This window comes from Falco peregrinus, chromosome 1, assembly GCF_023634155.1.
Source record: "Falco peregrinus isolate bFalPer1 chromosome 1, bFalPer1.pri, whole genome shotgun sequence".
Lineage (NCBI taxonomy): Eukaryota > Metazoa > Chordata > Aves > Falconiformes > Falconidae > Falco > Falco peregrinus.
The window spans coordinates 80,582,714-80,605,716 of record NC_073721.1 but is presented as its reverse complement, the minus strand read 5'-3'; the positions used below and the strand labels follow the sequence as shown (position 1 = coordinate 80,605,716).

Sequence of the window (23,003 nt, the reverse complement as noted above, 5' to 3'; positions counted from 1 at the left end):
CCGATTCTCCTCCCCATCCCTCTGGGTTGGGGGGGGGGGGGGTGAGCAAGCGGCTGCGTGGTGCTTTGCTGCTGGCCAAGGTTACACCACGACACCATGGTGGCCCGGGCAGGCGGGGCTCCCAGCCCGCCAGCAGCAGCCCTGCATGCAGGGCCGTGCTGTGCTGTGCCGCCCAGCCGAGGGGCCGGAGCCAGCCCCAGCCACGGCGGGGAGAAGCCAACCCAGCGCCAGCCCAGCACTGCTACATGTCTTCTTGCAGCCTCTTCCTCCGCGCTGGTTGCCCCAAGGCCTGGGCAAGGCAGGTTATGTCTCCATCAGGCTCTGCCCAGCCCTGGCACCTGCCCAGACGGATGGATTGGGAGGGTGGTACGGGGTGTGGGAGGCATGAGGGAGGGGTGCTGTCACAGATTCTTTAAGCAGGTTAAGAAACATCTGGTTCTCCCACTAATGGGTTGCACAAGGCTTTACTAAGGCCATTCTGTCTTACCCAGAGCTGGATCTTTTGCTCTAAAGGGAATTGCAAAGGCAGAGTCGCTTCCTCAGGCACACCAAATCTTCCTGGGAGATGCAGGTAGAGATGTCTCTTGCTCAGAGCTTCACATGCCTGACTTAGTGGTGTGAAATAAGTGGAAACATCTGAGGGAATCCTCAGCATTGTCCTATTTTCAAATACTAAGTGTTTAAAAGTATTGGGCAGAGCCTCAGTAGTCTTCTGTCCCACCTGGAGATTGCTCTGTCTCTCCGTCTCTCCTGAACAGGTGAGATGCTTTGTCATCTTGCATTAGGGCATGTCGTCTGGCACCCAGCTCTAAATGTGTGGCAATTTATGGTGTTGAGAGCAACACTCGTTGCCTTGCGGTGCTAGATTTGAGCACCACCTTGACCATATGTTGGATCAGATGCTAAGGGAAGGGGCCCAGGAGGCTTGGTGCCCCAAGAGCAATGGAAGGGGGAAGGTAAGGGAACTGTGTGTTAGTCTTCTCTAGTATCCTCGCACCACCTGGGCAGCCCCTGTTCCCAAGCTGGTACAAGTTCCACCCTGAGGTGAGAGTGTTCAAGATGCAAAGATCCCTGCTTCTAACCCAAGCCCGGCAAATGACTCCATGGCTTTCAAATCTCAGTCTCTTTATTACAATTCTCACCCTAATAACAAAGCTGAAAAAGTTCCACATCATGTGGGAGAAGATCACAATGGCTGTACATTTAGCAGAATGGCTTTTTGCGTGACATCTTGGGGCCAGAAGTATCGACGAGCCAGAGCACTTCCTCTGAGGAGAGGACAGAGAGGTGGCACAGAGGGCCAGCAACCCTTCCTGAGGCTTAACCGGAGTCACCCCAGCATCCTGGCTGTAACATCCATTCCTGCACACTTCCAGCAGCACAGAGATCAGAGACATTTCCGTTTACGATGAGGCTTTCACCACAAGAGTGGTGAAAACCCTGGTCCAAAATCAGCGTTTGAGAGGCGTTGCTTTACAGTAGATTGCTTTAAAGCTGAGGATGAGGTATGCATGTAGAGACCACAGTGATATGTGAAGTACTGCCAGGCATTTGGAAGAACAGAAACCACCTAAGAAATGTAACTGTGCATTTTGCACGTGACCAGTTTTATCAATGGCTAATGCAAACCTGTTTGCCATTCCTTTTCTTGACACTTACCCAAGCAAGTTCAGGGAAAACCAGAAAAGGCAAACGCAGCTCTTTTCTGAGTTACAGATGTGCAAAGCGGTGGAAGATACTGCAGTTGTACTGGTGCAACTGTGAACAAGTTTTGACCTGGCAAGCCTGAAAGCATCTGCCAGGTTAGGTCATTAAGAGCTGCGTCTTTCTTGCACATTAGTTGTCATTTAAATACCTGTTGAAAAAAGCCTGGATCCGTGGCCAAGAATGAGCCTGAGCTTTAGAATAAGCCCTGAGCTCCCCACCCAGGACTGCCCGCTTGTGAAAAATGGGATGGCTTCCTATGGAGTACAAAGGGAAAAAGGGAGGGTCAAAGCAGTGCCCTGTTCCAGGGTAGGAGAGAATCTGAAAATTTTCCTTCCCTTGAGCCTGCAAAAGCTTGCAGGCTTCAGTAGCGTAATACTCACTTTTAACAACATGGTCATCTTGCCCAACAATGAACAGTAACTGTGCCTCAGTTTTCTCTAGTGGGATCAGGCTTTGGTTGCCAGGGGCTTGGAAGGCATCAGCAGGGATGTCGGAATAATCAAGAAGATTGGAGTCAATGATTTTGACCTGTTGTTCATCGATGGGCAAAGCGGGGATGGTTTTATCCTTGTAACAGAGAGGGTAAATCGTAACGGCCACAGGGCCGTTGAGGGAAACAACGGCCGTGATGTTCTTCAGGAAGGCGGCCATGGTGAGACACAGATCAGCACCTTTGGAGCAACCGAGCAGGCCAACCCCTGGTCCCTTCACCTGGAGGACAGGAGGAAATCCCCATCAGTACTGAGCTGAGAAACACGACAGCTGGTTCCTGGAGAGGGACACTGCGTAGCGCCGGGAGTTTGCAAAACACCATGGAGAAGACAATGGCAATGATCGGTTTTTCTTCTGGACAAGTGCCAAGCACCTCCTACGCACAAATTTCTTCCACTCCCATGAAAAACGTTCCCTAGTGCTATGACAACAGCCAAGACACAGCAAACACACTGACAGCATTTGAGCACCAGTTGCAGGAGAAAAGTAAAACTATTCAGAGCTAGCGTGGAAAAGTTTTGGTAGTGGGGAGCTATAAGGATGGCTTCTGTGAGAAGAGGGCAGGGGTTGCCCCCATGTTGGACAGAGGCAGTTTCAGCCAGCTCCAAAACAGACCCACTGCTGCCCAGAGATGGAGGAGGGACAGGATGGGGAACAGAAGGTGGTTTTAGTTTTGTTCTTATTTCTCATTATGCTACTCTGTTATTTACTGGCAATAAATGAAATTAATCTTCCCTAAGTCAGTCTGTTTTGCCCGTGATGATAATTGGTGAGTTTTCTCCCTGTCCTTACCTTGACCCATGAGATTTTTTATCTTAATTTCTCTACCTCTCCTGTTGATGAAGGGGAGTGAGAGGGCAGCTTGGTGGGTATCTGACAGCCAGCCAAGATCAATCCACCACAGCTAGATACCAGCAATTTTTTTTTACTTTGTATTATTTAGACTAAGGGTTCATATGGGGGCATGTGGTGACAGTTCATGAATGCTGCTTTGAAAAATGCATGTCTCTCTCTTCCACAACCTCACTACCTTGTTATGTCTCAGACACCATCTCTGTCACTCCAGATAATGGTACATGAATGGTACCCATCCTCTGCTTTTCTAGTGCATATGTGTTTGACCCTTCCTCTTTCCTAGAGCTCAGGCACCCAAATTCCTGGCAGTTGGAGCCAGGTGAGTATTTCAGCAGCTTCCTCCAGCGATAACTCAGGCAAAGTGACAGGCACTTTACAGAAGAAGCACTCCCAGGGGAACCCAGAGGGACAGGGAGGGTGCTCCTACCTGTGGGTGCTGCAGCATATAGTTCACTGCCTCTTCAAAATATTCCAGGTGGAGTTCAGTTGGCTGCTGGGGCAGGTCCTCATATTGATAATAAGCCAGAGCCAGTGTGGCAAACCCATGATTGGCCAGCAGGCTGGCTCTCTGCTCAAAAAGACCTCCTCCAAGTCCATGTATGTCAATGACCCCTGGAAAGGCATCTTCTCCTGGAGCAAACAAGATGAAGAGCAGTATTGCCTGAAATTACTCATTTAAATGTTTTTCTGGTTTAGAAAGCACCAAACCAGGTACACAACAGGAACTGCAGAAAGGCATCTTTTGGGGAAAGGACATGATTAATCACTCAGCTGTGTGGTGTCAGCAGCTGAAAAAAACCCTAGAGTGTCTTGCAGAGATAAAAAAAGCTGAGGAGCAGAACATCTTAGGTAAGGTGCAAACCCTTATTTGTTTTAAGTATTGGCAGTATTTCTATTTGTCCTTAGGGCCAACAGGCAGGGACTGTTCGGAGAAGGTGTCTTGTCCCAGCTTCTCTTCTCCCTGTAAGCAGCCCTGTAACAATGCCCACTTTACCTGGCACTGTAAAAATCCTCAAGATATCATGATTTGATAGATGTAATATTATTAAACTAGAAACGGTAAGCATTTGTGTTTGTATTGTGTCTTTTGAATGTTTGGGATCCCTTGAAAAGTGGGATCCACCCAGCCAGCACTTCATCTTTGGGAATCATGTCTCTGACTGTGATCAGTATCAAATTCGGCGTAGGATGCCATGGGTATCTCACTGGGTGATTGGAAGATCGTTGTTTGGATCTCCCCTTCTTGCCTCAGGATCCTCTTTTCCTCATCCTGTGAAAATCCTGCTCCTGTCCACCCAGTGCAAGGATAGAGGGTGTTCTGCATGTTGCATTCCTACAGCCTGATGGGGTTTGGGACCACAGGGTCCAGGGAAGCTCCACAGGCCCCAGGCCAAAGAAGGTGCCCCTGGCCATGTTGAGGAGTGGATGCCCACCCAGCTTACCCCTGCTCTTGGCTTCAGGAGAGCCACAGGCCTGAGTGTGCTCATGCCTCCCACTCTTCAGGGATGTCTCCTGCCATGGTCTCACACCCTCCACCATGGTGGCCTGTGCATCCTGTGGAAGGTGGGAACATGCTGCTGGGGGTCATGGAGGAGAATGAAGCGCATAGCATCTGCTCACCCTCTACCCTGGGACAAGGAGAGCCTTACCATCCACAATGATACTGTGCTCTTCCTTTTGCCACTGTCAGCATGCATGCAACAGCACATCTACTGGCTCTCCATAGAAGGTGAGCATTCAGAGCAGTGGCTGTGTACCTCAGAGGCCAGGAGTGCAGTTATCTGTGGCCCATGGCTCAGCTGAGTGTCACAGGTCTCTGTGGGCTTGCACTGAACATGCACAGAAAAGGTGGTAACAGTGAATAAGGCTGCGGTGGTGCACAGGGGATGTGGGACAGTACTATAGCAAAAGCCCTTTGAGCTGTAGAGTTTACATGGCCTTAGGTTGTTTGTTTCAGAGTATCCAGCTCCTGAATCCACATGTGGAGATGTACTGTAAGAGAGCACTCCCAAGAACAGAAAATCACAATGGGGGTATCTCAGTGCAGGACAATTTGAGTGTGGTGAAATCATGGTGGCAAAACATCTCTCCGTGTAGCAGAAATACTGACTACAGAGCAAGCCTACAGTCTTTTCTAAGCTGACCATCAGCTGTGGTGAGAGCAGGATGAGAATGAATGCCTTCTGTCCTGTGCCTAGGAAACAATTCAAAGCACCAGGGAGTACAGCAAGGGCCTATCATTTTAAAACACACACAAAAGGAGCGGGTCAGGGGACACGGGGGAAACGCAGCAATATTTAGCTTACTGTAAGTGCCTCATCTCAGGGAAAGCAGGACATTTTAGATACCAAATGTATGCAGCTGGCTGCTTCTGTCTCCCAGTCAGCAGGTAGGCATAGAGGTGAGGCAAGCGAGGGAGCCCTGACCTTGCTGCTATTGGGATGCTGAACCTCAGCCCTCGTCACCATGGACTCTGGCAGCGAAATCTCCGTGTAGGTGCCGAGAAGATGCTGCAGCCTGGGATTGTCTTGGGCAACTCTTACACCTCAGAAAGGTACTTGCACCTTTTGCAGAGCAATTAAATGACTGCCTTTTCCTGCTGGAAAGGTTTCATCCCTGTAAGTGTTCTTGAGTCCCCCCTCTTCCCCCTTTCATGAATTGATGATGCCCAGAGGACCCCCAACATGGTGGACCATGGTCACCATATAGTTACTTGTTACTGTGCTGGGGGGAGAGGGAGGATCCCCCAGACCCTCTCAGTGAGGAGGACTGTCAAGGACTGGCACAGAGCCCCTCTCCACCACTTTCTTCTGCAGCTTCTCATCTCCAGTGGCCCTGCAGGCACACTCACTCCGCACTTGCTGTGCTTTTCTCCACATTTGTAATCTCAAGCTCCGGGCAAGAAGGGTTATTCTGCCTGCTTCTGCAACCATGTCCTGGTGCCCGCACGGGCAGGTGAATTGGGAACAATCAGGTCAGGTGGTTGGTGGTACGGGGAGGGAGGCAGGGAGGCAAGGACAGGGGCTTTCACAGACTCCTCTTTACAGAAGTCATGGAACAGTTTGCACTGACAGAACATTGGTTTAGGGAAAACAGGATGGCTGCAGCCAGTACTCACCGGGGGGCACGAAAAGCGTCGCCCGGACCCTCCCCTCTCGCACCGGGACTCTCCGCACGCCATCCCGCAGGAACGCCCGCTCATGCTGTGCCTGCGCCAGGAGCCGCCCGGGGGGCTCCCCGTGGCCCTCGAACACCTCCAGCTGCACGACGAAGGGGCTCTGCACATCCTTCTTCAGCATATACCGGAAAGGCTTCTGGGGCTGCAAAGCCCAGAGCAGCCCCATGGGCTCCAGGCCGGAGAAGCTGCCGCCCGGCAGCGCGGGGCAGCGGGCCAGGTCCAGCTCCCCGTCGTCCCCCGCCTGGTAGCGGGCGCGGGCCTGGAAGAGCTCACCCGCCTCGTCCCGCAAGGACGCCCGCAGCGTGACCTGCTGCCGCGGGCCCAGGCCCTGCACGGCGATGGCCAGCGGCTCGTCGAAGAGGCTGCGGGCGGTGGGCGAGAGGCGGATGGCGGGGGCCATGGCGGAGAGGCTGCGGGCGGAGGCCATCCCGGGCGTCCATGCAGGGCCGCGGCGCTGCGGGGCTGCGGGCGCGGGGCTGGGCCGGGGCAGCTGCTTCTGCCAGGCGCGGGAGCTGGCCCGGGACAGGGAGCGGGCGGCGACGTGCCACATGGCCCCTGGTTGCTGCCTTCACTGTGTCTGCATTCAGGCTGAGGCTTCGTCTTCAAATGCTGCTTCCTGCCTCCCACACACAGGCGAGGGGAGGGGAATTGCGGCAGGAGCTGTGTGGGCCTGCACCATGCTGGGAGACATCCAGGCTGCCTGGAGTCGTTGCTGCAGCCCTGTCAGCACCCACGGCAGGGCGGGATCGGCACAGCTGGCAGCGTGGCACTGTGGGGTATCTGTGAAGGGTGGCAGCTCTGCGCAGACACCTGCTGACAGGCAGCGTGCTTATCTGCTGCGGGGGCAGTTCTCCGAACCAGGCCTGCTGGTTACTTTGCAGGACTGGACCCAGGCCAGGTGCAGGTGCAGCTCTCCGCCCTGGGCTTCTCTCACAGGCTCTTGTCTTTCACCTCCTGAACTCGGTCAGGCTCCAGGCTCCCTTTGGAAAAGGCTACAGCTGTGCTGCCTGCAGACTTGCAGGCAATTGGCACCACAGCCTGGCAGCATTTTGGCAGCTTGCTCCTGCCACCAGCGTGGGCTGCTGCCCCGAGAAAGGCCACCCCTGTGACATGATCCTGAACCCAGCAGGGCGTTGTCATGTATGACCAGCTGCCGGCACGGGGACAGGGGTAAGGCAGCATGGCAGGCTCTGGCACAGAGCTCCTTTCCACTCCCCTCTGTCCCAGCTCCTGTCCCATGCCAATGCATGTGGAGAGAGATGTTCTGCAGCAGCAGGAACTGCTAGGAGTCGTCCCAGGGGGATCTCGTGCTCAGCCTCTGGGGGGCTCCAAGCCAGCGAGACGGGGCACAAAGGGAGCTCATTCAGGGCCCAGGCCCCACCTACCCCCCCGGGGAAAGATGTTCTGCAGAAGCTCATATGGGATGGGAGCCCACCTTACTGGTGGGGACTTTCCAAAGGGGCTGGTGTGGCCCTGTGCTAGTGTGGGTGCAGGGGGCTGTGGCCGCGGAGCATCTCAGGGCAGAGACAACCCCATGATCCCAGCGCCGCTCTCCTGGCATCCCCTGGGACTTGCAGTCTTGCACCTCTTACCAGATGACAGCAGCTGGCATGACCACAGCCTGCCCCAAGGCTCCTGTCACCCCATCTCTCCTGCTCTGTCACCTGCTCTTCTTGCCCATGCCCAGGTAGAGTGCTTTACCCACACTAGGGCAGGCCCGCAGGCATCAGCCAGCATGCGGATACCATCCATTACAAAACCTGCCAGGCAGGGAAAGGCTGTGGTGCCACAGTGAGGACACCCAGGTGCAGAAAACAGGACAGGGCTGAGAGGCAGCTGACAGCTCTAAGTTCTGTCCCAGAGTTCCAGGCTGGCCAGGAGGACACCCACAGCCTGGGGACACCCAGGACAGCTGCTTCAGCAGGGTGGTGGGAGCTGGCATTCACAAGGGAGGTGGAAACTCTCCAGAAACCAAAAGGTTGATGGCTACTGGCACACTAGAGGGGGACAAAACAGGGATGCTGGTGGCAGTTCATCACATGCCAGTGTGCTGGGGTGAGTGTGGCTGTTCTGCCAAGGTGGGGCAGGAGGTCCTCAGGGCCTTCCACCCATAGGCCCCCTGCTCCACCCTGAGGTGAGAGTGTTCAAGATGCAAAGATCCCTGCTTCTAACCCAAGCCCGGCAAATGACTCCATGGCTTTCAAATCTCAGTCTCTTTATTACAATTCTCACCCTAATAACAAAGCTGAAAAAGTTCCACATCATGTGGGAGAAGATCACAATGGCTGTACATTTAGCAGAATGGCTTTTTGCGTGACATCTTGGGGCCAGAAGTATCGACGAGCCAGAGCACTTCCTCTGAGGAGAGGACAGAGAGGTGGCACAGAGGGCCAGCAACCCTTCCTGAGGCTTAACCGGAGTCACCCCAGCATCCTGGCTGTAACATCCATTCCTGCACACTTCCAGCAGCACAGAGATCAGAGACATTTCCGTTTACGATGAGGCTTTCACCACAAGAGTGGTGAAAACCCTGGTCCAAAATCAGCGTTTGAGAGGCGTTGCTTTACAGTAGATTGCTTTAAAGCTGAGGATGAGGTATGCATGTAGAGACCACAGTGATATGTGAAGTACTGCCAGGCATTTGGAAGAACAGAAACCACCTAAGAAATGTAACTGTGCATTTTGCACGTGACCAGTTTTATCAATGGCTAATGCAAACCTGTTTGCCATTCCTTTTCTTGACACTTACCCAAGCAAGTTCAGGGAAAACCAGAAAAGGCAAACGCAGCTCTTTTCTGAGTTACAGATGTGCAAAGCGGTGGAAGATACTGCAGTTGTACTGGTGCAACTGTGAACAAGTTTTGACCTGGCAAGCCTGAAAGCATCTGCCAGGTTAGGTCATTAAGAGCTGCGTCTTTCTTGCACATTAGTTGTCATTTAAATACCTGTTGAAAAAAGCCTGGATCCGTGGCCAAGAATGAGCCTGAGCTTTAGAATAAGCCCTGAGCTCCCCACCCAGGACTGCCCGCTTGTGAAAAATGGGATGGCTTCCTATGGAGTACAAAGGGAAAAAGGGAGGGTCAAAGCAGTGCCCTGTTCCAGGGTAGGAGAGAATCTGAAAATTTTCCTTCCCTTGAGCCTGCAAAAGCTTGCAGGCTTCAGTAGCGTAATACTCACTTTTAACAACATGGTCATCTTGCCCAACAATGAACAGTAACTGTGCCTCAGTTTTCTCTAGTGGGATCAGGCTTTGGTTGCCAGGGGCTTGGAAGGCATCAGCAGGGATGTCGGAATAATCAAGAAGATTGGAGTCAATGATTTTGACCTGTTGTTCATCGATGGGCAAAGCGGGGATGGTTTTATCCTTGTAACAGAGAGGGTAAATCGTAACGGCCACAGGGCCGTTGAGGGAAACAACGGCCGTGATGTTCTTCAGGAAGGCGGCCATGGTGAGACACAGATCAGCACCTTTGGAGCAACCGAGCAGGCCAACCCCTGGTCCCTTCACCTGGAGGACAGGAGGAAATCCCCATCAGTACTGAGCTGAGAAACACGACAGCTGGTTCCTGGAGAGGGACACTGCGTAGCGCCGGGAGTTTGCAAAACACCATGGAGAAGGCAATGGCAATGATCGGTTTTTCTTCTGGACAAGTGCCAAGCACCTCCTACGCACAAATTTCTTCCACTCCCATGAAAAACGTTCCCTAGTGCTATGACAACAGCCAAGACACAGCAAACACACTGACAGCATTTGAGCACCAGTTGCAGGAGAAAAGTAAAACTATTCAGAGCTAGCGTGGAAAAGTTTTGGTAGTGGGGAGCTATAAGGATGGCTTCTGTGAGAAGAGGGCAGGGGCTGTGGGCAGCAGGCAAGGGGTCAATGGTCAGGACCACCATTGGGGATGAGTGATGTGGAAATGCTAGACAAGAGAAACCTTGTCTGCTATGACCACAGCCGTGCTCAGCAACGAAAGATGGGAGCAATCTGCTGCTGCTCCTTTGATCCACTCAACTGCATCATGATTGTATTTAAGTCGTATGTCCTGGCTCCTGTGCCTGGGCAGCCTGTCATGGAGAGCTGCCTCCTCCTCCTCTTGCGCTGGCAGGGGTAGGACTGCCGGCTCCCTTCCCCTCTCTCCCTGCCCCATGTGGCTGTTGTGAAGCCAGTAGTCCTTGTATGCTTCAAAAAGATGCTGTAAAAGCCCCAGAGGGGCTGATTATGACAGCAAATAAAGCCCTGCTTTCTCATAGCTCTCCTGTCCTGCACAGCTCCTCTTGGAAAAAATGGTGGATCTGCTCCCTGTAGCTACATTTTTGTTTCTGCACTGCTTGGAGACATGTGAGGGAACCCTTACATGGTCCCGTTTTGTAATACCAAGTAGTCAGAGGCACTGGGTAGACTCCCCAGAGATTTTCCTTGTCCAAGAAAATTGCTTTTTCTCTCCCTCTGTAAGTGTCATGTGCTTTCTTATCTGGGCTTTATATGTGCAGTCTGGCATCCATACTCCCTCATATGAAATCATAAAGTGATTTCACCTCATGTGGTCCAAAGAAAAATGCCCTGCTCCCATGAAAGCTCAGCTAATTAATTCAAGGAATTCTGATCCCATTTTTTCTCCATTATTCCAAAGCAAAAAGGATACTGCGTTCTTCTGAAAGAAGATTGTACTGAATATAAATCAGACAGAGGAGCTTGCAGGATGACCAAGGCATTGTGGTTAAAAAGAAGGTGGCTCCAGTCAGAGCACGTATTTCTGAGGGGGAGACAAACCCAAGGCACAGAAGACAAAGACCTCATCCAGCTGCCATGGGGGCAGTTTCCAAATGGCATGTGCAAACACAGGGCAGGTTCTTGGGAGCAATCTGCCTTCAGGCCTGTTGGTTATTATCTTTGCAGGAATGGACCCAGGGGAAGGTACAGCTGCAGCCCCATACCCAGACTTCTCTCCCAAGCTCGGCAAAGCCGCAGGCCTCCTTTGGAAAGGGTTGCCCCTTTCCCCGAATTCATGTATGTAGGGAATTAACAACAACAGTTTGGGTGCTCAAAAAAGTATGCTGGAGATCACCTATGTGTGGTGAATAGGATGAATCCAGACACTAGGAGATCTAAGTACTAGTACTCAGCTGTAGGAGTACCAAGGGTACACCCAGGTTTCTGACAGACAGACTGGTCAAGGACTGGGTCTGATGCATCAGCTGTGCCTTTCCTTCTGGCAGCCATCCTCAGACCATTGATCAGATTGTTGTGTAGGGTTATCATGAGGGGTGAGGTCCAAGATGTGATGACAGGAAAACTGCGCAGAGGAAGTGCCCTGTGGCAGATAATGTATGATCGCTTAGAGGAGCAGAACTGTTTTACCCATAGATAGACTATAATACAAGTGTATTCTTGCACTTTTCCCATTTCCTCCCAGTAAAGGAATATCAACAGTAAACTCTGAGAATAGTTATAGCTAGCCTTTGGATGAGGAGGTTTAAGCTGAAATTCCAGGAATTTCCTGTTGTGGGCATGGCAGCTTCACAGTTCCACTCACATTCTGCAAATCTCTTCACCACCATGAGGTCATTTTGGAAGCCCATTTCTGACTGAACTGCTTTAGGTCGCATGGAAATGCCATCTCTAGAGCAGGGAAACGGGAAACAAAGGGCAGCTGTGGGAGTGATGAAAGCCTCCTCTGTTTTCCTGTTGAATATATCCCAGGGAGATCTTCTATATGTAAGAAGTATAGAGAAGATTGCGATGCCAGTTGTCTGAACACATTTTCCTCTCCAGTACCAGATCACCAGTGATAAAGTGTGACATCAGAACATTTAACGAGGGCTCTCACAAGCATACACATTATCAATAGGCTCAAGGCTATCACAGCTTGTGCACGTGCTGTGATGGAGCAACATGGGCTGGTCATCAACCCTCTGGAGCTTCTACTTCTTGAGAGGCCACAGGAGGAACACTGCCAGCTCTTCCTTACAGGAAGAGGAGCCCACAGGCACTCCCACCCAGTACCTGTGATTGTACTACCTGTATGGCCTTGCCTATATCAAACCGTGCAGCAAGATGTTTCATGTGAACATTGTTTATGTTTGACAGTAGACATGATAAATAGAGCTGTTTCCTTATATAAATATCTTACAATACCTTGAAAGACCAAAAGGTAAGATTGTCTGCTATGGACCATATCTGCATGGTGTGATGTATGTGGGTTGGATTCCTGTTACATGCTACACTGCTCAGGATTCCCAGCATCTAAAGGCATGTAAGATTACCTGTGTGTGGTGGGTTGACCTTGGCTGGATGCCAGGTGCCCACCAAGCTGCTCTCTCTCGCCCCTCCTCAGCAGAACAGGGAGGGAGAAAATAAGATGGAAAAAACCCCAAACTTGTGAGTCTAGATAAAGACAGTTTAATGAAGCAACAGCAAAATTTGTGTGCACCAAAGCAAAGGAAAAACAAAAGATGTTATTCTCCACTTCCCATCAGCTGGCAATGTTCGGCCACTTCCCAGGAAGCAGGGCTTCTGTGTGTGTATAGCAGTTGATCCACAAGACAAATATAAGTAACAAATGCTTCCTCCTCCTTTCCATTGGCTTTTGTATCTGAGCAGACGTCGTATGGTATGGAATATCCCTTGGGTCAGTTTGGGTCAGCTGTCCTGGCTCTGTCCCCTCCCAAGACCCTGCCCACCCCCAGCCTGCTGGTGATGGGGGGATGTTGGAGAGCCAGCCTTGGTGCTGTGCGAGCGCTGCTCAGCAGCAGCCAAACACCGGTGTGTTAGCAGCACCCTTCTGGCTACCAGTACAAGCACAGCACTGGGAAGGCTGCTGTGGGGCTCAGCCAGAGCCAATACACTATACTGTTCTCTTCTTAGACTGTTAGCTCTAATACATAGCATTTTTAATGATTCCTTACAGAATGTGAGTGCCTTTCTTACCAAGACCATAATGTATCAGCACCTCCTAGTGCAGAACATTTGGTGCAGTCAGCAGGTCTCAGTAAGAAATGCCTTTCTGGAGAAAGAACAAGAGAAACTCTGTGCCTGGCTGGCCCCACACAAATCCAAGAGCAGTATTTGCAAGGTGTTTAGCCCAGGCAGTTTCCCCAGTAGATTTAGAAACTGAGGAGGAATTATCAGAATGCCCCAGACCAGCTTAAGTATTATGCTGTCTTAGAAAAGAGGGGCCAGGGAAAGGAAAAGCTAAGAATTTGTGCTGTCTTTTGTTACTAATATGATTAACATGCTTGAAACGACGTGGCAGTGCTTACAGCCAGCGCAGAAGGAGCTGCGTGAGCTACTGATGCAGCAAGCTGTGGTGCAGGTGCCTGCCATACAGCTGCCCTTTATGCAGCCAAATGCATTGCAAGTGCTTGTGGCACAGGCAGCTGTGGTGCAGGTGCCACTTCTTGCAAGGTGGGCACATGGAACAGCCCAGGAAGCACACCACTGAAGCACGAGCTATTTGCCAGCGGCATGAATGGCGGGATGAGGACCATTGATCCTCTGGTGAGGATAAGCAGACAGAGGGGTCAGAGGATGTATGTGGCAATAGCATTTCTGTCCAGCCACTATTGATTCACAAAACAAAGCCCCCCCCCCCCCTCCCCCGCCCCAGGTGCACCTCAGCACGCTCTTGTGATGTGCAGTTTTACACAGCCCAAGATTTATCAAAAGCATACAGGCAGAAGCGGAAAAGGAAGGCTGGTGCACTGGCTGGTGCAAGTATGGGGCTTTGGAGGATACAGCGTGCACTTGAATCCTAAACGATTTAAGAGTGTGTGTTGGTACCATCTTGCAAAACCCTGATGACCCAGCAGCTCAGAGGAGCACAGGATAACACAGCCCGCTCCTTGTGGGTATGGCTTCAGGAGGCTTTAAAGACAGAATATTTGTCACCTGCTGACTGCAATGATAAAACAGTATTGCACAAAAGTGTATCTGATGCTTGTCAGTATTTACGGGAACTGCCCACGCAGCCAGGCATGTATTCATGTAACTTGTTAGGTCCCAATACGAAACTTTTTGCACCCAGCCTGAAAACTCCCATATTAAGAGTGCCCCATTTGCCTTGAAAGGACCAGCAATTTCCTTGCTAGGGGCTTCTGTGGTAAGACTAGTGGGGAACGTTATTCTATCACTAAGACAGCTTGAAATTAGCAGAATGAAAAAGAGGAGACAGAGCATTTCAAATGCAGTAGCTCATGTTCACATGAGAAAATCTTGCAGCACTGTTCAGTAAAGGCAGAGCCACGCATATGGCATAATCGCTGGCACTGAGTGGGAGCTGCATGTGGGCTCCACTTCTACGAAGAGTTGGCCAAGCTTTTCACGTGGCCCAGGGATCTTTGCAACAGAGCACAGACCTGAGGGCCACACTGCATGTACAGTGTGCCACAGCACAGGCACACAGAATGGTGACCATCAGCGGATTTGCCTGCAAGTAATGAGAGTAGGGTAGGCTGCTTTAAAACACTATAAACACATTACAAACTGCAAAAAAAGTTCACTAACTTCCTGAAGTTACTTAGCGTGTAGTAATATGGTTGGTGAAAGGAAAAAATAACAAATTATGCACTTCCCTTCTCTAGCCACTCAGCCATGCAGTATTGCTTCTAGAGTGACACCTGTTGTAATCAGAACATTTGATTTCTCCACCCATGCCGAAGTGCTTCTGCCCCTAGAAGACGCAGTGTGATCCAGACTGCTGATTCACACCTGACAGGTGTAAGGTGAGAATAAGACAGAACACTTCCTAGAACAAATGTATGTTTATTTTGTTAAAAAATAAAAGTTACACTTGCACCAGAGGTTTCTTTGTAGTCAGAATGCCCTTCTCAAACAGGAGCGTGGCTAGAGAAATCTTGTCCTCCAAGGTTTCACATGGAAGGGTATCCACGCTGACATGGTTTGGATAGGAAGACAGGAGAAATTCAATACTATCTGTATACTCTGGATCTAGCTCGAGGAACTTTGGTTCTTCCTTGTGATACACTCTTGAGTTTTCTGTCGTATAATATAGCATCACACCTGCTTCTTCATTACACAATCTAATGATGCCATGGCGGAGGAGACGTACTTCTGTATCTTTTGTTATAAGTATATCAACATTGCAGGGGCCTCCATCTTGCCACCGGGCTGGGAAGCCGTACACACTCTGCACCTTTTCACTTTGCGTAAGCACCGGCGGGAGAGAGTCATGAAGAAATGACTTGGCTCTCTGATCCACAGCTGCATCAATGGGTGCATAGTCCACGAGTTTCTTTATCAGGCTCTGCACCTTCTCCATAAAGGCAGTTCGGCGAGCGTCAGCTACATCTGAGTTGGCAACCCCCATGTAGCCCAGGTAGTCCATGGGAAGCCCTTGCCGGTACTCCACGTCCTCTTCCAGAGCCATCTGCAGAGCAGCTGGGAGGAGCTTCTCCAGGAGGTCCCCCCAGGTGTTCCTCTGGTAGGAGGACACAGTGATGTGGAGCGAGTGTGCATCAGGGAGACAGTCACCCTGGTGGATAAAGCCACGAGGGAAGTACAGCATGTCCCCAGCCTCCAGCACAGTCTCCAGCACGGGCTTGCCGAGCTCAGCCTGCGTCAAGTTTGTGCTGGAGAAGCGAGGCAGCACCTCAGCATCTTTCCGGGGGCTGTAGACACGCCAGTGCTTCTTCCCCTCCAGCTGCAGCACAAAGGCCTCGATGTCATCGTAGTGGGGTGCAAAGCCCTGTGTCCCCGGCGGCGTCAGGTACGTGTTGGCCCCCGCCATGCTGCCGAAGTGCTCCTGCAGGATGGAGAGGAACTGCCAGACAGTGGAGGAGAAGGCCTGGGGGCTGAGGAGCCGCAGGGAGCAGCCGTTCTGGTAGAAGTCCCAGACGACGGCAGGCAGGGCCGGGCCGGCCGGGTTGTGCGTCTCCCGCACGCCGTCGGCATAGCTGGTCACGTCCAGGTGGGTCCCAAAGTGCACCCGGCCGCTTCGCAGGGCGGCGTCGAACTCGGCCGTGGAGAAGAGCCCCGTGTAGTAGCCGGGGTCGCCCCGCCGCACCAGCAGCGGCGCCTGCTCCCAGTGCCGCCCCAGGAACTCTGCCGGCGCCACCGGGGCCACCAGCCAGCGGAACAGCTCGCCCGCCCGCTGCCGGCTGTCCTCCAGCCGCCCCAGCCGCCGCAGCAGCCCCACCACGCCGCCCTCCCCCGTGGGCCGCGGGCCGCAGCCGCTCGCCGCGGGGCCGCGCCTCCGCTTCGCTTCAGGTCCGCCGCCCGCCGCCTTGGCCGGCTCTGCCTCCGCCTCCGCCTGGCTGGGGGGCGCGGCAGCGCTCGGCGGCGGCTGTGGCTGCGGCGGTGGCGGAGGCTCCGGCTGCGGGCCGCTGCCTCCCGCCTCGCCGCGCCTCGGCCGCGCCTTGGCCCGCCTGCCGCCCGCGGGCGGCGGCTTCCCGCGGCCGCGCCGCTCCAGCCGCCCGGCGCCCGCCACCCGCCGGTACACCGAGAGCGCCGAGAGCCGCCCCAGCCGCCGCCGCAGCTCCTCCGCGCCGCCCGCCGCCATGGCCGCTCGCGCCGCCCCGCTTCCGCCGGGGCCTGTGCGTGCGGGTGCGCCCGGGAGCGTCCCGGACGCGGGATTTCCGTGGAGACGGGCCCCGCGCGTCTGCCCGCGGAAGGGAGTTCTGCGTGTGCAGCTGTGACGCCGTATAAGACAGAAAGTCTTACATTTTGCCACCATGTGCGATTAAAACGGGCCGGGCTTATTTCCTTCCCGCGCCACGAAAAAGGACAGGCGAGGCGGTTCCGCTAGGAACTGATGTGCGCGGCTCCGTTCCCCGCCCGGAAAGCTTCCTGCTGGAAGGGCGCTCGGCACGTGCAGAGAGGGTCCGTTCAGAGCCGCCCCCCGCGGGCGTGCTGCTGGGCAGCGCGCAACGGCTCTGCAGCCTAGTGAGGCGAGATGAGGTAAAACCTATTTCGTAAGGTTCTCTTGTGCAAGGAAGAGAATTCCAGGCCGGACGGAGGCAGCGCTGCTGTGCCACCCCTCTTCCTTGCCAGGTCAAAGGCCACATCCTTGCAAACGAGCCCCAAAACAAGAGGCAGGCCTGGCCTGTAGCACGGGTGTTTTTTGCCAAATCCACTAACAGCCTAATAACCGGGGCAGACCTTTATTCTCTCTCCATCTCTCTCCTAACCCTGAAGCTTCTCAGAAGGACAGTGTCCTTCCCAGAGGAAGCTTTGCCGGAGGGTAGGAGGACAGACCAGCAAGACAGCTTGACGGCCCACATGAAAAACTTCAGGGGTTTGTATTGCCAGGCTGTGTTGATGCTTTTTCTGATCAAAACCAAGCTTCAGTACAAGAAATTCACTATGCAATACTCCTGTGAGAAGAATCTCTGATGGACTCTCGTAATTCATGGGAATGGATTTTGCATGAGAATTTCATCTCTGGAGACTGCTGTGGGTCTAAAGCATTTAACTGGAGCAATTACCCAGGTGTGCCCTGGTTCACGCGGGTGTTACTAGCCTCTCACCAACGTCTGTCGGCTTCATGCAGTATGTTAAATAAGCAGCTAACACGCACCAGGCCTATGCAGATGCATTGGGGGGGGCGGAGGGGGCACTTTGCATACCGCGCCTAAGACACGACACTGAAAAGCAGATTTTCACCTCTTTTAACTTTGCCATTGCCAAGGTTTCAACCCAGACCTACATTTCAGTTTTTACCAGCATTCAGGAGCAGAAATCATTAGGCCTAATGAGGATGAGTTCAGCTGTTCAGTCTTAATTCTGGAACAGATGCAGATATCATAGAAGTTTAAGGTTTTTTGATTGCCTTAAAAACACATTATCAGCCTCACATCCTGTCACTGTGCTATAAGCAGGCAAGACCTATTTTGTATGTATGTAGTAACAACTATTTTCATTTTGGAGGTATTTTCCTGACAGACTTCTGGCGGCACAGGCTTTGCAGCCAAAGCTGTGGGAAATGCAACAGCACCAGCAAATTGTCCTGTTTGTACCGTGATGGTTTTTAGCTAAAGGAGCCGATTTTAGACGTGCGTAGGCAACGCTTTAGCCTCCGATTTAACGTCTTGAACGTTTTTGGCTTTGCCAGCAGGTGGCAGAGGCCGATCAGCGCTCTGCGGTGGGAAACGCGTGGAAGGGGTATGGCATTCTGGCAAGATGATTGGTGTGGATGGGGTTTAAAAAGAGGGAAGTGCAAGTAGCCTGTGCGTGCATGTGCAGACTGGAAGAGAAGGGAAGGGTGAACTCTCTATTTTAATCCATTCTTTGTTTTCCCAAGGTTAAACCCTGCTTACCAGAATAATCTTATCAGCTGAAACCGTTTCAACGGAACTGGGCCCTTAACAAAACCGAGATGCAGGCGCTTTGAAATATGGTAGCAGTTAGGCTATTGTATGCTTTAATTATACATAAGCGTGGCTAAATAGGCTTGGGAGGGGTAAGACCTTTGAAAAATCTGGGTGTCTGGGCTGTTATTTGTGTTACTGTTTAATTTACTGGAGTGCAACTGATCTTTCTCAGAGGAAGCTGGCCACTGTACACAGAGCCTGACCTGAGTTACATCAGAATATCTGTAATGACTGCAGCAAAGCTATTCTGGATATTTACCAGTACAGCAAAAAAAAGTCTCATTTTCTGATCTTCATAGGGGTGTCACTTTCTACCACCAATAGACAGATGATTGACACTGGATAATTTTTTTTTCTTTTTTTGATGTGTAACAAAGTCTCAGAGTGAAGAACACAGTGGAAAATAATTGCAGTGAAATCTCTATAACAAAAAAATGTTTCTTTTGACAATTTAGCCTCTCTAATAGTAAATGCTTTCAAGAATGAAGAATGTTTCTATTTTTCTGCACCACTCAAGAAAGGGTTTTGACCTAAGGCAAAAAGAGAGAGCTTCAGTATCAGTTACAGAGTACTCAGATGGTTGTCTAGGAATAGCCACAAGGCCTACACACGCTGTTTTCATTCATTGTCCAATATTTCAAGGGAATTTGTTGTAAAGAAAGAACAGTGTCATGTACAGTTCTTTAAATAAGTAGCACAGATCTCTGAATGATTAGGTGGTCCCCAGCTGCTGCTTACATAGGCAGAGTAGCAACTGGAGGCTCAATTAAATTTCTTAATTAGAATTTAGCACAGTTACTCAGATTTTATGAGCATATAAGCTGCATTGCCAAAAGCCACACGTGTTTTATTTAAGAGGACATATAAAATGCGGTGAGTACAACTTATTAAAGAGCCACAAGTGACTTCAAAAGAAAGAAGTAAATGGCACCTCAAAGAGATGTAGGGTTCATTTGATATTTTAACCTTCTGCTGTTCCCTGTTCAAATAATGGAAATCTCAAGTTTAAGGAGCAGTTTGGGTAAGGCCTGATCCTGCAAAGCTACAAGCAGTCTTCACTAATGAATGGAAAGGGCAAAATCCTTTGCGATTATCTGCGTATTGGATACTCAGTTGTTCACCACCATGCAAACTGCCCAGTACTTTCTCTGTGTTCCCGGCAAACCATTAATGTAAACCAGTCACTTTTAGAAAGTTAAACTCGGTTTAATCCCTTTCCTCTTTATTACTTTGCTGGCAACCTTCCTTTTGCACTGTCAGTTTTGTTCTTGAGCCAAAAGCAATACACAGTAAGGAAAAAGAACATTTCAACCCTTTGTTAACAGGTTGCCTTAGCTGACAGTCTTTCTCCTACAGTCTAGTGACATCCAGTATGTCATCGCTGGAAGGACACTGGGCTGGATTGTGAAGCCTACTCCTCGTTGTGAAAGCTATAAAGTTCACTGCCAGATAACAAGACTGAAAGCTAATTCAGGAACTGTTTCTCAAGAGCCATCCTCTGCCCCTCCTAATCAGAGTGAATACACTCACTCACTGAAGCATCTCTTGGCAGAGATTTTGGCTTCTCTCCAGCTGTTTCTCTCTTCTGAGTGATTTTCTTATTCACTGAATGGCTGTGGTCTTTAATCCTGGTTATCTTGTACACAGAACCCCACTGAGAAAAGAAGCCTTCCCTGCCATGGAACAGTCCAACTGAAACAAATTTATAAAAATAATAATTACAAGATCCAGTCCTCCCTATGCAATTATCTTTTTGGAGGGATTTGGAAGCACAGACATTTTCTTTTGTCCTGTATGACACTAAAATACATACTTCATAAGTTAAAGCTGAATTTACAGAATGTGTTTGAGTAGGACCCTTGACTGAACTTACTCACCCCCTTGAAGAGGCATGCGTACTTTGAAAGCATTTTGAAATACTTTTACGAGGGGTTTTGTGCTCTTAATAGACACATCTAGCATTTGGTAACATTGAGCAGATACCATCTGCAGTGACTCTGTAGGCAGTGACTAAACACAAAGCTGCAGACTCCAAGGCTCCAGTCTCCTTGCGTTTCAGCAGGAGAGAAGTAAATGGCCATGTGGGGGAAATCCCCATTCTAAAATGGAAGCAAAGAGAACCTGAATTAAGTATTTGCCCTGTAGGATTAACCATATCTAGACAGTTGAGATAGAAGGTATAGTCAAGCTGTAAAACATGGTTCCCTAAGAAGTATGTGTATCTTGTGCTAGAGAATATTCTTCTGCTCTGCACAGCCCATGGCTCTTGACAAGCTGTTTGCGTGATGCTTTTCCATGGAAGAAAGATTTTAAAGCATTCTTGCTATTTGCATCCTTTCTGTATTAATGATGGCAACTGCATAGCTTTGCTTATTAAATATATTTATGCCCACTATTTCAAAATGAACACCTAGCTGTGCTAACATATAGCATCACCATTCAACATTTCCTTCTTGTTTCTTCTTTTCAGGAGCCTTGCAAAAGACCTTTTTATTTCCTATAAAAGTTGCCTATACTGAAGTTCTCTGAAGTACTCTGAAACTGCTTGCTCATCTCTGATGCAGCACTACCAAGATGGAAATATCAGGCAAACAGGATGTCTTGGTTTAGCAAGCATATTGTTCAGGTCTGCTCAGAGCATGATAGGAGAAAGCCTGCGTGGTATTTGCTGATTTGCTTCCCGTAGTAGATTTGTATCACTACTAGACAATATGGCACCTTCTGGAAGTATTTTTGAACATTTTCAGTGCTCATCCACGCACACGAACTCCCACTGTTTTGCCTGTATTGTCAAAAAGATGGAATTCCTCTTGGGTAAGCACAGTTACAGCAGCATAAAAATGCTTGTGTTGTAGTGTTTATACTAGTATGGCTTGTTCCTAGAAGGGATATTATTATGGTGTGATTAGAGAAGGGAGATTTAATCACTGACATTGTTTTAGATAGCCAGTAGGGGAGAACACTGTTAAGCCTCCAGGTATCTGCAATGAGGATAATGAGTTTGCATTATCAGGAGTGTGTGTGTAATACACTCTCAGGTCCTTAGGGAATAGCGTAGTATCCCGCCATCCTGCTGAGACAGGAAGGATCTTGGTTAGAAAGGCACTGCTGACAGGAGTAAGTGGGCATGACAGGAACAGAACACCCATGGCCGTTAATCCTGCATATTACCCACAGAGCCCTGTTCTCAGTCTCCAAGAAAAGGTGGAAAGGAGGAAATTGTGTTGGATTTCTTAGGAATGCTATGAAGTTTCTCCCAATTCTTTGTTGTCCATGAGGATTAAAGCACCTTGAAGCTTTACTTCCAGTATAAGGCCCTGGAGAACTAATTTTTCCCCTTACATGGAAACTGTGGGAAGATTGGCTGCACAGAACGTGACCCAGACCCACAGCACAGCCCTGTGGATGTGCAGTTCGCCATGCTAGATGCTCAGCTTGTCCAGCTAGGTGATCTCTAGGGTCATCTTCTTTTCCTTTCCCACCACATCCCCCTTTCCCTTTGGTCACCAGTGACTATATGGTGAGGCCAAGTTAGCAGCCAAGCAGAGCAGCAGTAATGGCAACAAATCAATTTAATTACCTAAGAAATATTTGTAAAAGTTATACATAGCTGAAGCATACATTAGAACTTTATTTACAATAGTGTGTCCTGACCTTTTCCTTGCTAGCCCTCAAATACTTTCCATTTGGAAGTAGAGCATATTATAAACCAGGAATTGTTCCTTAGAAATTAAGGTTTAGGGCACCACGTTTTGCAAAATTTTTTGTCAGAAATCCAGAGAATGTGAATAAGATTAAGAGTTACACCAAGGCTACTGGGAATACAGTATTTTAAGAGCTATGCCAGGTCAGGAATGTTTTCATAAAATCAGCAGAAAACTTGGGACTGGTAGAAATGTCTTGTCTGTCTAGTCATTTTGGAACATGTTTGGCTCAAACATCACTGTGTTGTGCTGCTGGCTGAGAGCAGCAGTCTGAAAGTAATTGAGAAGCAACTGTGAGAGGGAAGGCAGCTTTCTGCTTTGGTTTTGCTTTCCAAGCAGAGGGATATGCAAAAAGATGTAAGGAAAAAACCCCCATGGTATCTTCTTCTTAGTTTAATTTGTGAACAGGAGATGATTTGGGGGTCAGGGCATCAGCCTGAAACTCAGAGTCAGTGCCATGCTCATACTTCTGCCCAAGCACCTCCTATGTGAACCTGGGAAACGATTTTTGCACGCGGTATTTTGAAATTCCCACTGATTTCAGTTGCTTTATTTTCTGGATGTTTGCCAGTTAACATTAAGGCCCATGTTTTTTGTGGCTGTGCCTCTTTGCTTGATTCAGAAACAAAGAAGAATAAGGAGGATGGTGCATGCAGGGAGATGATAATGATGCAGAGAAACCTCGTGTAATCTTTGCATTTCAATTTCCTAAGGGTTTGCGTTTTTGTTTTTTTTTTTTT

General features: G+C 50.2%; 3 protein-coding genes across 3 annotated transcripts; all 3 read right to left on the bottom strand.

Annotated features, from left to right (window-relative positions):
* Window positions 1-1,108: 1,108 nt before the first annotated feature.
* LOC101913057 (acyl-coenzyme A thioesterase 5-like) lies at window positions 1,109-6,956 on the bottom strand. The gene is made up of 3 exons (XM_013304290.3): window positions 6,173-6,956; window positions 3,482-3,684; window positions 1,109-2,418 (listed from the first exon to the last, which is right to left on the bottom strand). Exons 1-3 carry the CDS (start codon window positions 6,780-6,782, stop codon window positions 1,837-1,839), a joined length of 1,395 nt encoding a protein of 464 aa, XP_013159744.3. The 5' UTR covers window positions 6,783-6,956; the 3' UTR covers window positions 1,109-1,836.
* A 1,474-nt stretch (window positions 6,957-8,430) lies between these two features.
* Window positions 8,431-9,764, bottom strand: LOC106112868 (acyl-coenzyme A thioesterase 6-like; the record flags this gene model as incomplete). Its single annotated transcript, XM_055810425.1, has 1 exon — window positions 8,431-9,764. A coding segment is annotated over one exon (606 nt), but the record flags the coding sequence as incomplete, so codon positions are not given.
* Window positions 9,765-14,977: 5,213 nt separating this feature from the next.
* Window positions 14,978-17,069, bottom strand: RIOX1 (ribosomal oxygenase 1). The gene has a single exon (XM_005243754.4). It carries the CDS (start codon window positions 16,921-16,923, stop codon window positions 15,016-15,018), a length of 1,908 nt encoding a protein of 635 aa, XP_005243811.3. The 5' UTR covers window positions 16,924-17,069; the 3' UTR covers window positions 14,978-15,015.
* Window positions 17,070-23,003: the final 5,934 nt, after the last annotated feature.